This window comes from Echinops telfairi, unplaced genomic scaffold, assembly GCF_000313985.2.
Source record: "Echinops telfairi isolate 266 unplaced genomic scaffold, ASM31398v2 ScPeMD7_7459;HRSCAF=8497, whole genome shotgun sequence".
Classification (NCBI taxonomy): domain Eukaryota; kingdom Metazoa; phylum Chordata; class Mammalia; order Afrosoricida; family Tenrecidae; genus Echinops; species Echinops telfairi.
The window spans coordinates 3,339,636-3,354,629 of record NW_022111359.1 but is presented as its reverse complement, the minus strand read 5'-3'; the positions used below and the strand labels follow the sequence as shown (position 1 = coordinate 3,354,629).

The following is a 14,994-nucleotide window of genomic DNA, read 5'->3' as shown; positions in this document are numbered from 1 at the left end:
AAAATATAGCCTTTTCCTTCTTTGTAGTCTGTTCTTAGTATAGAACAGCGGTTCTCAACCTGTGGGTCACCTCCCCTTTGGGGGTCGAATGACCCTTTCACAGGGGTCGCCCAATTCAGCACAGTAGCAACATGACAGTTATGAAGTAGCAATGAAAATAATGTTATGGTTGGAGGGTCACCACAACATGAGGAACTGTATGAAAGGGTCACGGCGTGAGGAAGGTGGAGAACCACCGCTCTAGGGTCAGAGCAGAACTGCTGCTCCACAATCAAGACCAAGTTTTAGAGGCTCTTCTGACATCACCATTGATCTTTCTTTTCTGTCTTTTAAATGATCTGTTGCTTTCTTCATGAGTGCTGTTCTTGTTGTCCTCCCATAGCTCCTCAGGTCATTTGTGTTCAATGGAGCAAACCTGTGCTTGTGTCAAAATTCAGGTGGGAGAGACTCAAGGTCGTATTGTCACCTTTGTGGACTTGGTTTTTTTTAAACCTGAGTTTATATACGAGTCGTTGAGGATCTGTTCCACAGTCATCCCCTGGACTTGTTTTAGCTGATATTAAGCGTATTCATCATGTTTTCCACAGATATAGTCAATTTGATTTTGGGGTATTCAATCTAAAGTAGTCCATGTGTACAGTCAGTTGCCTTTTCTGTTGTTGAAAAAAGATATTTGCTGTGAAGAAGTTGTTAGTCCTGCAAAATCTATCATGCAACCTCCAGCTTCGTTTCTATCACCAAGATCATATTTTCCAACTACTGTTCCTTCCTCTTTGTTTCCAAACTTCTGCGTTCCAATTACCAATAATTATCAATGCATCTCAGTTGCATGTTTGATCTAATTTCAGACTGAACATGTTGGTAGAATTCTTGTTTCTTCATCACTAGCTTTTGCTTTTGAAGCAAAATTTTGAGTTATAGTTTGTTGACAGGATTTCCTTGAAGGGGGTATAGATATAATCCTGACAGACAGAATTGTACTTTAAGTTTGATTTTTAAATGTCCTTTTGGAAAATGAATGTCAAGTCATTCCTCTTGTTATTTACATCATAGTAAATCATATCATTTTCTGATTCAAAATACTAGTCTTAGTTCACTAATGCCTAGAATGTCGATCTTTATGGATTCCATTTCATTTTTTAAAATTTACATACCCTCTTCATTTCAAAAAAATTTTTTGTTGTTTTTTCCTATTTCATTTTTGACAACTTCCAATTTTCCTAGATTCATACTTCACACATTCCAAGTTCCAAACATCACCAGATTTTTTTTGCTTATTAAACTTTTTTAATATATTGTGAAATATTTATTTATAATGACAAATATATGAAATTTTATCTTGAAGCATGGTGTAGCGCAGGTAACAGTCTTCACATTGGGTACTCGTGTGTGGGCGTATCTGCATGCCAGCGGACCCCGCCTGGAGATGGAGAGAGGAGCGGTGTCTCGGTTCCTAAGAACATCGGAAATAGGTGTCTTAGGTAACCCCCGTGAAAGGTTGTTCAACCCCCAACGGGATCGTGACCCACAGGTTTAGAGCCACTGGTGTATACTAAAATAAATTGTTAGTGCCCTGGACTGTGTACTGACACTATTTGCAACAAACTCAACACAGTGTGACTCTACACATTCCTCGTGAGCACTGATGTCTTTGAGTCCACTGTGTCAACCACTGGATTAATCCATCTCTTACTTGGATCTTCCTCCTTTACACTGACCAAGGACGATGCCTTCCTCTCCTGGGGAGTGGTGCTGCCTAAAAACATGTTCAGTTTGTAAGATGAAATCTCAACATCCTTACTTTTTTTCATTGTTTTATTAGGGCCTCATACAACTCTTATCACAATCCATCCATACATCAATTGTGTAAAACACATTTATACATTCATTGCCCTCATCATTCTCAAAACATCCACTCTGCACCTAAGCCCCTGGAATTAGCTCATTTTTCCCCTCCCTCCCCACTCCTTCCTCCCTCACGAACCCTTGATACTTCACAAATTAGCCATATTTTGCACTGTCCAATGTCTCCCTTCACCCACTTTTCTGTTGTCCATCCCCCAGGGAGGAGGTTATATGTAGATACTTGTAATCGGTTCCCCGTTTCCAACCCACCCTCCCAGTATCGCCACTCACACCACTGGTCCTGAAGGGATCATCCACTCTGGATTCCCTGTTTCCAGTTCCTATCTGTACCCTTGTAATCCTATGGTCTAGCCAGATTTGTAAGGTAGAATTGGGATCATGATGGGGGGAGGGGAAGCATTTAGGAACTAGAGGAAAGTTGTATGTTTCATCGTTGCTACATCGCACCCTGACTGGCTCGTCTGCTCCCTGAGACCCTTCTGTAAGGGGATCTCCAGTGGCTTACAAATGGGCTTTGGGTCTCCATTCCACACTGCCCCCCTCATTCACAATGATTTTTTGCTCTGATGATGCCTGATACTGATCCCTTCGACACCTCATGATCGCACGGGCTGGTGTGCTTCTTCCATGTGGGCTTTGTTGCTTTTGAGCTAGATGGCCACTTGATTACCTTCAAGCCTTTAAGACCCCAGAATATCTTTTGATAGCCGGGCACCATCAGCTTTCTTCACCTTATTTAAAAATTTTTTTTAAATTGGGGGTTCTTACAGCTCTTATAACAACCCATACATCAATTGTATCAGTCACATTTTTACACGTTGCCATCATCATTTCCAAAACATTTTCTTTCTACTTGAGCTCTTGGTATCAGCTCTTTTATTTCCCCACTCCTTCCCCCACCCTTCCAACCTCATGAACCCTTGATCAGATATAAATTATTTTAATTTTCATATTTTACACTTGTTTGCTGTCTCCCTTCACCACATTTCTTTTGTTCGTCCCCCGAGTTGAGGGTGGTGGTGGTGGTTTGTATGTCGATCATTGTGATCGGTTCCCCCTTTCTCTCTCTTCTCCCCCAACCTTCCTCCTACCCTCATGGTATTGCTACTCTCATTATTGGTCCTGAGGGGTTTGTCTGTCCTGGACTCTGTGTGTGGAGAGCTCTTATCTGTTCCAGTGCACATACATTAGCAGATGTTTGCAGCTGTGTCTTCTTACCTCGAGTTGTGTCCCATCAGCAAATGAAGATCCAGAAGGCTCCACTCCCACAGGCTTTCCTCCGCTCACATTACTGTACTCACCTCCGTTCCAAGGAAGCACATCTTCCTCAGTTCCATTTCCAGTGCCCTTGGACCCAGGCGATGGCAAAACCCAGCAAAGAAGTAGGGAATGCTTTGGGAAGGGACGCTGGTGTAGTGTGAACTACTTCTGGCCAGTCTTTGTAACTCCCACCGAATGACTGGGTTGGACTATGTAATTATTAAGTGCTTGTGGCATACCAAGGGGGGGTTGGATAGCTTTCTAGTATTGTAAATAAACTGCCTGGTGACCTTGTGGGGGTTGGGCTATGCAAATAAGGTGTATGGAAAGCTAATTCGCAGATTGGTCCATTTTAACATCTCACTGGGTTTTAAATGAGCTGTCTCAGAATTGAGGAGGATCTCACAACCATCAGGAAACATAAACCAAGAGTGGAGCATATCCTTTGGACCTAGGGTCCCTAAGTTGGGAATTTCCTTGATGCAGGGGTCAGAGCTGTGTGTTACTGTGGACCAGGAGGGATGCCGAGAAGCAGTAGCAGCACTAGAATTAAGAGCAGGGGACAGAGTGGAGAACTTCCTGGCTCACAAAACCAGAATGCTGGGTGCCTTTCAGCAGAAGGCTTGCTGATAGACTGGGGTGCCTCTGGGTACTGGGTAGATTTGCTGACCAGCAGAGCTAGAGTGGAGTACCTTTGGGCCAAGCCTTATTCTAACTACCTAATCAGCAGAGCTAAAAGAGTTCTGTAACACTTGCCAGAGAGGGTAGGGACCAGATAAGAGGCCAAGGGCTTGAGAGAGACCTGCTTAGGGGTACTGGTGAGGAAAGGCTGTCTTGAGTTGTTTCTAATCCTGAATTGTAACCTGTTACTTCCCTAATACGCCCCTTAACAGTGAACACTGTGAGTTTTGGAAGTAGAGATAAACAGAGAGAACTATGGGGAGGATGTTTGGTGACAGGATTAGTAAAAAAGTTGAGGGAGGTAGCATATGTGACCTCTGACTCACCAGAATCAGGTGTGAGTAGGTGATGTTGCTCTAACCTCTGTCTTATAGGAAACAGCCTTGGGCAACTAATGTTGATGATCTTAATTTTTCCTGCCCTACTGTGAAATTAGAGGTCAGATACCAGTGTCATGCTATTTTTAAAGCTGGTAAAGATTGACGAGTAGTGGTATGTCTAACTCCATCAGCTTTGTATAAATGGTGGTTCTCATCATCCTCCCCCTACCCCACCCCCTCTTGTGAAATCAGAAAAGGCACTGATGCTATTACTACTATTACTACTACTCCCTCCACCTTTTTTACAAAAGTGAAATTCAGTGGAATCAATTGTCATTTATGTTACAAAGACGCTCTGAACTCAGTGCCTTCTGTCTAATTTCAAATCAAGGTCAAAAACAGTGAAACCCACATGCCATTGAGTTTGATGTGACTCCTAATAATCCTACCAAAAAAAAAGAGAATAGAACTGCTCCATACAACTTCTGAGGCTGTACAGATTTATACAAGCAACCTGCCCATCTTTCGCCCATTGATGGCTAGTGGGTTCAAACTGCCTTCCTTGCAATTAGTAGCCCCGCTCTTAACCCACCGCACCACCATGGCTCCTAAGAACAGTGGACGAAGCTCAAAATACAAACATAAGTCACATGAGGCAGTCCTCTTTTAATATCTTATTCCAAATTCTGATTTCTAATATAAACATGAATAGTGCTATTGACTAGAAACAAAGAAATGTGAAAGCTACATTTTCTAATATTTAAGAATGAAAGGAAGATATTGAGTCACTTAATTATAGAATCTGCAGCAGTGGCCAAGAACATAACTTGGAACAATATCAAACCTTTATATCATCATTGGTACACATTAAAAACAGAAGGAAAAGTAGAAATTAAAAAAAAAACTTTTTATATAAAATGATGCATTATCATTGAAAAGATCACATACACAACTCTGGGTACAAAAACATTGTAATGCAAATGAGGCATAGTTTATACAACTGTACAAGGAATTAAAATTGTGTATAACAATATATGTGAGGCATAGCTAAAAGGTTAAACAAAAACAAAGCTAAAAGGCTAACTCAATTCTGGCACATGGGATCCCTTTTACTTCATCATAAAGCTGTGCTCTCGGATTCTGGACGCCCAGGTTTCGGGAGGTGGACTGTGAGAACTCCGAGTGCATTAGGATCACTATCATTTTGGTTAGTAGTTTGGATTATAGAATACAAAGTTAACGCTCTGAAATATAAATCCCCACCTATGTTACAATTTAAAAAAACAACAGGTGCTTAGCCATTTGCCATACTCAGGGACATAGTGGGATGTTTATTATCTGAAACATTTATATAAAAATATAACCAGAAATCAACTCATAAAAGATTCATATTAAGGATGTGACACAAAAGCTATTATCATATGTATAAAAATAAAATATTTTGTTGCTACTCTAAGTTTTCATATAGGGAATCAATATACCTGAAAGTTTCCCCATACTTTACATTCTTTTCCCCCATCATTTGTTTCCCTGTGTGTATAATAAGGCTTTCTGGATTAATGAAGGCTTTCCAACACATCTTGTATTCTTAAAATGTCTCTGTACTGTGTGTTCTCAAATGTCTTTTAAAAGAACTGAGGTATTTGTAGATTTTCCCACACTCTTTACATTCATAGGGCTCCTTGCCAGAGTGTATCCTCATATGTAATTGTAGGGAGTTTTGACAAGAGAATGCTTTCTCACATTGCTTACATTGATAGGGCTTGTCTACAAGGTGTGTACTCAGGTGTTGTTGAAGGCTGGTAGACATACTGCAGACTTTCCCACATTGCTTGCATTCATGGGGTTCTTCATCAGTGTGCACTTTCATATGTAACCTTAGGGAGGTTTGCCAAGGGTAGGCCTTTCCACATTGCTGACATTGATATGGTTTTTGTAGCGCATGCGTACTCATGTGTTGCCGAAGGCTGGAAGACATACTGTAGACTTTCCCACATTCCTTACATTCATAGGGTTTCTCCCCACTGTGCATGTTGACATGCTGTCGAAAGTATTTGGGACATCTGAAAGCTTTGCCACAGTGCTTACATTCATAAGGTTTCTGTTCTCTGTGTGTTCTCTCATGTCCATGGAGAGAGGAATAACAAGTGAAAGCTTTTCCACACTGCTTACACTTATAGGGTTTCTCGCCAGTGTGTGTTCTCTCGTGCTCTTGACGGGACGAGTAAAAGGTGAAGGCTCTCCGACAGTACTTACATTCATAGGGCTTCTCTCCAGTGTGCATTCTCACATGTTCTCGGAAGTATGTGGGGCAACTGAAGGCTTTCCCACATTCCTTACATGCATAGGGTTTCTCACCAGTGTGTCTTCTTAAATGTAGTTTCAGGGAGGAGGAATGCATAAAGGTTTTCCCACATAGGTCACATACAAGGATTTTCTGTCCTCTGTGACTGCTCATATTTTCCCTGGAGATGAAAGGCAAGGAAATGCTTATTATACCCATATACGCCAATCTCAGTGCATGGGTATGTTTTCAGCACTACCTGTATCATTTCAAAGTAGAATCCCTGAACACGTGGGTGTGAACAGAAATAAATCCTTTACTCTTTCTCACTATGAAGTTTCCTGACCACTATTTCCAACTTAATTATGTTTCAGACCCTCAATATCTGTATCACATTTATGAAAATATTGTCTTGTGAAGAGTCTGTTTAAGTACACAACTGTTTACATTTACATATATTTTGTAATTCTGAAACATCTTAAAACTCTTCTAGAGCACTCCCCTTCCTATGTGAGTGCCACTCACCTTGAATGCTTTTCCTGTAGGTTATGAAGTTTCTCTTTTTCTTCCAAATAGGACCAGGAATCATTTCTTAGTACATTTATATTTTTCTCTCCATTGAAAACTTCTTTTCCAAAAATACTTTGTTGAGGACTTGATCCACTGGTCTTACCTTGGAAATAACTATCTGCAAAAATTGATAAAACAGTTTAATTTCATGGGGATAAAAATGGTGGTTAAAGGAAAGAAAATTGGCCAAGTGTAGATTTTTTTTTCCATATGGTGATCCAGAAAGTACATAAATATAAGGAATCATGGGCATGTGAGCAAAGGAAGACTGTAACAAAGAATTCAACTTGGTCATTTGTTTCTGATTTCTGAAAATAACCCGAGTAACTGACAAGTCTTGTTTTTCAATATCACTAGGCAAGTACAACAGTAGGCCTTATCCAGGTCCCACACCTAGCTAACTACCTTCAGTATGGTTGAGGGACATGATTCAATCAACCTTACATATTCATTTAGGTCTCAATGGAGGTTCCTCTTTGGGCTTTCCTGGATGGGTGAGAACATTCACACCCAGGAGAAGATATAGAATGTCCCTGGAGACAATGGAAGCCTTATGCCAAGAATTCTTCCAGATCTTGTATGATACATCTCTTCAATTGGCTCCTTTTTGGTTATAATGAATGGGTAACTGTAGAAATAATAATAAACCCAAACCCCAACTCACTGCCATTAAGTTGATTCTGACTCAGAAATCCTACAGAACAAAGTAGAAGTAGCCACTTTAGGTTTCCCAGGCCATACATCTTTACAAGAACAGAACACCTCACACTCCTAAGGAATGGCTAATGGGTTTGAACTGCTGAGGTTGTGGTTAACAACTCAATGGGAAACCCACTACACCACAGGGCTCCTTAGAAGAGGTAAGTCTCTGTGAATTTTCTGAGCTGCTACAGAGATTTAGCAAATCCATAGGAGCAATGACTCAGCAGGGACGGGAAGGACAGTGAATTTGTGTGGACCCCTGTCTGGGTGGCTGGTGGTGAGCGAAAGGTTGCCTGGGCAGGTGATAGACAGAATCTTTCTAGCTCCTGCCCTACCCCGTTTCCCCAAAAGTAAGACATCCCCCCAAAATAAGACCTACTTACAGTTTTGCCTCTCGCTGAAATATAAGGCATCCCCCAGAAAATAAGACCTCCCCGAAAATAAGGCCCCCCAAAGCTACTGTAACTCTGAACCGTAGCGGTGGGCGCTGCTGTGCAGCTCACTGTTGGCCACAGCGCAGCTGGAGCAGGCAGGAAGTGCGAGGTCTCTTTTAATAAAACAATAAACAATAAATGTGTACCATTTTCTTCTTCATGGGAAAATAAGACATTCCCTGAAAGTAAGACCTAGCACATCTTTGGGAACAAAAATTAATATAAGACACTGTCTTATTTTCAGGGAAATGGGGTAGTTCCCAAGGACTACAGAAAGAAAATCGAGACGCAGCTGGTAAGAGTTATATAGACCCCTAAGCCTAAAGCTGGCCTCTAATAACTTGGCACTTCATTGTCTAGGATGTTTTGGCCCAGTTAGGGTGGCTGGAAATGGACCCTGATTCAACTCTGGTTTGTCAGGTCCGAGAGCAAAGGCCATGAACGTGACTGGCAATGAGGAATGGAGATGTGGGAAGAAGAGACAGTCCAGCCGGGAACTGGATAATAAATAGTGCTCAAAGTGCGGTTGGACTACTCCCCCCACTTTACAGCGCAGTCGTTGAAATACTCTCAGGACTTTAGAAATCAGAGAACATGGGTCAAAATGATGGCCTAGCTAATACACAAGTTAGCATGAAGCTAACCAGATTCATGGAAACCCCATGTTTGTCAGAGTAAAACTCTGCTCCACAAGGTCTTTACTGATTTTTTTTTTTGAGCGGATCACCAGGTCATTCTTCTGGTGCCTCTGGATGGACGTAAATGCAGTCAAATACATCAACTGTGCTACCTTGGATCTCCATTTACTAAAGAACAGTTCTAAAACAACAGAGACTGATATTGACATAACACTATTAGAAAAGCAAAGTAGGGGGGAACTGAGCAAAATACATATGCCTAAATGCTACGTTTAAAGGAGGAAATATAGAAAATATTTTGCTGAGAAGGTAATATGGAAACTAAAATCATAGAATCCTTAGAAGAGAATATAGAGGCATAACTGTTGGAACTCACCTTTAATAGCAGATTATCTGATATAATAGCAAAAGTCAAAATATATAAATGATATATCATAAAAATTGAACATTTTGTTCGTCAAAGGACTTTGCCAAAAATAGTATTAAAGACAATCTATTAATTGGGAGAGTATCTTTGGGAACCATATATGTGATCAAAGTCCAATATTTTATATAGGTATATATGCACATATATATATATAGCTGAACAATAAAAAGACAAATAACTCAATAAAAGAATCAGCAAAAGACTTGAATAGACATTTCAACAAAGAGGGTATTCAAGAGGCCAACATACACCTAAAAAGTAGTTCAAGATCTTTAGTCATCAGAGAAATGCAGATCAAAGACACAGTGAGATGACCACTTCACTCCCACTAGTTTGGCCGTGATTAACATTATAAAACAAAACCATAAAGTAACAAGGGTTTATTAGAATGTTGAAAATCGGGACGCTTATCTATCCCTGTGGGAATTCAAAAGGGTATAGACAGCTGTTATAGAAAGCATTATAGTGATTCCTCAAAAAAACAAAAAATAGAACTACCATTTGATGCAGCCATTCCATGACTAGGTTTATACCACAGAGATTTAAAAAGTAGCAATGCAAACAGATATATGCATGGCAATATTCATGACAGCACTACCCACAACAGTCAAACGGTGGAAACTTAATGTCTCTCCAAGGAAAAAATAGAGACAAAATATAATCAATCCATACAATAGAATGTCAGCCATAATGAGAAATACAGTGTTGATACATTGAGAATATTATGAGTAAAATTAGCCAATCACAAAAGAACAAATATTATATGATCTCACCTATACAAAAATGACAAGAATAAGCCAACATGTATCTCTCTCTGGGCTCCATAAACTCTGCCCAGCCTTATAAACATAGGAAACCTTGAGATGTTCAACTAAGAGAAATTAAAAGTCAGTTTAATATGTAAATAGTAGTATTTTTATGAATACATAGGTCTTTGACCTCAAGGTCTAAGACCTAATGCTGCGAACCTTTAATATAGTTCCTCATGTTGTGGTGACCCCCCCAACCATAAAATTATTTTCATTGCTACTTCATCACTATCATTTTGCTACTGTTATGAATTGGGCGAACCCTGTGAAAGGGTTGTTCGACCCCCAAAGGGGTTATGACCCACAGGTTGAGAACCGCTGGTCTAAGAGTGCATCATTTACTACCATATTCTCACCCCTCAGCCCAAATTAAAAAAAATAGTATGTGGAAGACACACAAAAGACTAGGTGAAAGAATCATGAAATCCTTACCTACTGAGGCTAAGTTCTGCAAAGTTTCTAGCATCACATCCTTATAGAGCTTTCTCTGGTCAAGGTTCAGAAATGCCCACTCTTCCCGTGTGAAATTAATAGCCACATCCTCAAAGACCACCAAGTCCTAAAAGATCACACATATTATTATAGAAACAGGCACTACATCCCCCCTTCCCATGTGAAATTAATAGCCACATCCTCAAAGACCACCAACTCCTAAAAGATCACACATATTATTATAGAAACAGGCACTACATCCCCCATGCATGCATCCCTGCTGCCAGCCTGGTGAACGGGACTCCTCCACAGGATCCTGAGCCGCAGGAACTCAGCACCCTCGTGCGAAATGATCGTCACTAGGAGAATAAAATAGAACGTACTCGAGGATGTTAAGTGCTTTGAAAACAAAGAGCGAGGCACTAGTGATGGATACAGATGTATGCTCAAATCATGAAGAGTCATTCTTTTTAGTGACATTAGGTGAATTCTGTGGCAGGTTAAAAGTTGACAAAGGAAATCATCACTCAGAAAATAATAGAAATAGACACTTTGCTTAGCTATGACTTTCTTATCAGATACAAGGAACTTGAACCAGAATGTCTGGGTGTTACAAACACGCAGGGCTAACCACCAAGGTGCTTGGCCTGATTCCCTCAGACTCAGCGTAGGCAGAGACGGTCCACCCCCAGGGTGATGGGACACTGCGCAACGAACGTAGCCAAGGCCTTGGAACCAGACAATACTTGGCAAAAAAGGAGGAACACATAACTCCCCCAAAATGTGCTCGGTCAGCAGAGCAGCTCAAAGCAATCGCTGAGTGCCAGCATTTAGAAAAGCAGTATCAATAAAGAGCCTGAAGGGCCTGACTGGAAGGGAGCCCTAGATGATTTCAACAGAAATGGAAATAAATATTCCTAATCAATAACAATTCTTGGGTGGGGATATATAGAAGTATATTTTGTTATCTGTCACAGTTTTAAAAAACTACAAATCTATTAAAGTTTTATTAATAGCAGAGAGACATTTTGCAGAAGGAACACACAGCTGAGGAGCCCAGCAGTGTGACCCCAAAGATTTGGCATTATAAATGCCAATGAAGCTAAAGCCCACCTGAGCTATCTCGAAAGGTATGGCTTAATGATCAACTCTACTGATAATAAAAACACTGTTGTCCCAGCAAGCTGTCTAAGAAAAATAGTCTTTCTTACTGTTTTCAAAAGGAAGCAATTTCTGTCCTCGGTAAACCAAATACATGGTCTATGACATCTTTGTGTGGCACTGGTTTTAGCTATTAAAAATTATTCTGGTCCCTCACCGATAAGGAGTTTGAGGGGAAAAAATCAGCTAGTTTAAATTGCCTGTGTGCAAACTATGTAATTCAGTGCTTCACAAGTGCTTTGCCTTAAAATGAGACAAAGGCTTCCATATAATAAAACAACCATTTATTTTTAGCCAGTTTAATTTAACCACAGGTCCTGGTTCAACATGCTTTTAGAAATTATGAAACTATTAAAACAAATTATTGCAAGTGTTACCACAAACTATTGTTTAACTCACAGCAAATCGTATATATCTCAATAAAGAAACTATAGGACTCTTCGCTTAGATTCTATCAGAACTATCAAAATACATTTTGAAATGTGATATGATTAATTTAACCAATGATGTTTTTTAAACTCTCAGCTATCCATCATGTTCAAAATAGGGGGGGGGGAGTTTACATACTTCCCCTCTACCCTCCCTCCCTCCTCAATATCCTATCTCTCCCCCGTTTCCGACCCCCCCATCCCTGGCCTCCTAGTAGGCAAGTCTTTTGGCGTCTAACACATATTTTCTTTTCTTTGTTTTTCCTCATAACCGTGGTGCTATTGAATATTTATCATTGTAATGTTGACCAAATTTGCGAAGCAGAATGTTCCCTAGCTTTTGTTAATGTCTCGTGCTGTTTAGAGAGTTGAGTTTTACCGATGCATAATATTCCAAAGCATGAATGTACCAGAGCTTGTTGATCCATTCCTCTATATTGGCGTTTTGGTCGGGGCACTAAACATAGGTGTGCTAACCAAAAAGAAGCTAAAAACCAATGGCAGGGGTTGGGGGTGGGTGTTGGGCACTTAAGGTATTTCCTGGTTGAATAACATTTTCAAAATTGTACATGGCAGGATTTTGGTTAACGATCTTTTAAATCTTCGCAAAACGAGACTTCAGGTGACAAGATATGGTTGATAAAAATGTCTTGGACAAAGTATTTTTCAAAGTTGAAAATCACAGGTATTCTTCAAGGATGCGTATGCATGTGAGTGCGCACACCCCCCCACATTGACGGTGAGAAAGATATTTAAATTAGGGGGTTCTACGAAATATAGCCCAACCACCACCATCACATTGCTCCTCATGACTACGCTCCTATGTACAGGAACTTATCTCAAACATTACACATTTCTAACCACCAAATTGACCTGAAGTAAGCCGCGCACAACCATGTTCTGTTAAGAACTGTTTATATCTTAAGCGAAGTTTCCATCAGAAGGCGTGGGAAGAGACAAACGGCGCTTTTCACAAGGTAGAATCACTGATGTCAAAAATCCAAATACACGGTGGCTTCACGGAGTTCACAGAAAGAATGAGAGACTGTTTCCCATGATCTTCTTAAAGCTCTCGGACAGGACTTCAGTTAGGAGTCTTTAGTCACGTCAAAGAATTAGTTTTACAAATTCCTCTCAGAATTTGATAATCACACCATACTTAAAACTAGCAGCCTCACATTTCGGGGACTTGTTTTTCAGATCCACGTTACTGAGTACTACTGTGATTAACCACAAAGGAGTCATCTCGCCGACCACAGTAGGAATTCTAGACGATACCGTGCTTTACGGGTGTTACCACACCAGACAACTGCCGCCCAACAACAGTGTGGGTGTCTCTGGACAAACGGCTGGGCATTCTCACACCAGGCTACTGTAGAAAGACTTTGTAACAAAAATTTTGTTTTCATGGGACCATAAATAGAATAAAGTCTAAGAGGAAGGGATACTTACTGAGCATAAATCTTCCGATTCAAGTATACAAAATTCTTTAGTATTTACTTAAGTTCACCCCTTTCAGGTGGCTCTATAGTAGCATGATTACTTTGACTTAAGATTTTTACAGTACTAGACCAACGCTGAACTTTAATTGTGAGTATGAATATTTAACATTACTCCTAATTATCCATATGCTACCTATCTAAATGTAAATATGAAAATATCCATACATAGTGTTCACCATTTGGATTGTGGTTTGATTGATTAGGGTAATGTTCTGCATAAAAATATATATCTGGGACACATATTACAATATTTCCAGTTATGTAAATAACTATCTTAAAGATACATACTATGCTTAGGAGATATAATAAGTATTTCAATAATAATTTATTCTACAAACATATAAAACTTTATAAAACTATTTAAAATGTAATAAGTACATCATTGAAAAACTAATTTTTAATTGTTATGAAAAGTGAGGGGTTTAGGTTCACAAGGGAGAAAACGGAAACGACTCTCACTGAGTCAATTCTGACTCATAGTAACCCTACAGGGCAGAGCAGAACTGCCCCTGGGGGTCTCTGGGGCTAGAAATCTTAACAGGAACCCAGGGCTTTGAGAACAGCTGGTAGGTTCAAACTGCTGACCTGCAGTTAGCAGCCCAGCACAAATCTCACTACACCACCAGGCTCCTTATAAAACAGTAAAGCAGGAGATGTACCAAAATTGCATAATAAGGAAAAAATAAAAAAGCAAAAATTATTAATATTTTTCATAATATTCATTGGTTGCATAGAGTAATACTTGGCAAGCATTCAAGTGGCAAAACATTAAAGCAAAGCCTTGAAATGAGAGCTAACATGGTAAAAATTAAAGGGTGCTCTAATCATGCAATAAGCTAATAAAGGAGGAAATGATTATACGTTCAAAACATTGATCAAACACGGTGACTTGCAAAGCTAAAAGAATCCTCTAATTCTATGAGTTAATCTTGTTAAAAGGAGATAAATATTAAGCACGGTGTTTGCCTTAAAATTCCCGTATCAGATGGGCTGTAGTAACAAAAATAAGAACATGCAGTTTAGGAAGGTCAGTGATTTCTATAAGGGAAGTATACAGGCCTGGCCCAGCAAACTTGGACATGCAGACAGTCTGCTCAGACGGTCCCTTCTCAGCCTTCGCTTCAGCGGTGGTTTCTCCCGCGCGGCTGATTGTCCTTGCACAGGATGGCGCTTGAATTTTAGTTTCAGTCCTTTGGTGGGCTGGCAAGTCCAAATAGGTTTCTCCTTTTTAAACAAAGACAAATGAATCCAAGTTCAATGCATTTAAATTTAGCAGCATAAGTATTAGTAAGAAGTATTACATAAAATTATTTTCATTTTAACACTAAGGATCTTTTGGTGAATGTCTTTTCCATTATGAGGGTCCTCTGAAAAGTTTGTTGTTTAAAAGATTATCACCTTCCTGGCCCACCAAGCCTTGAGGACAATATTCCCGCTCAGAGCAGCCAGTCCACAGAGACCATAAGGCTGGCCCCACTAT

At 40.0% G+C, this 14,994-nt stretch overlaps 1 protein-coding gene across 1 annotated transcript in view; it reads right to left on the bottom strand.

Annotated features, from left to right (window-relative positions):
- The window catches only part of LOC101663460 (zinc finger protein 709), a 61,213-nt gene extending 49,726 nt beyond the window's left edge, over positions 1-11,487 (bottom strand). The window contains exons 1-3 of the mRNA XM_030888297.2: positions 10,424-11,487; positions 6,937-7,099; positions 5,832-6,592 (exon numbers count right to left, since the gene is read on the bottom strand). Of these exons, the coding sequence (XP_030744157.2) occupies positions 5,832-6,592; positions 6,937-7,099; positions 10,424-10,457 (958 nt within the window). The 5' untranslated portion in view covers positions 10,458-11,487. The remainder of the gene's footprint in view (positions 1-5,831; positions 6,593-6,936; positions 7,100-10,423) is intronic.
- Between the last annotated feature and the right edge of the window lie 3,507 nt (positions 11,488-14,994).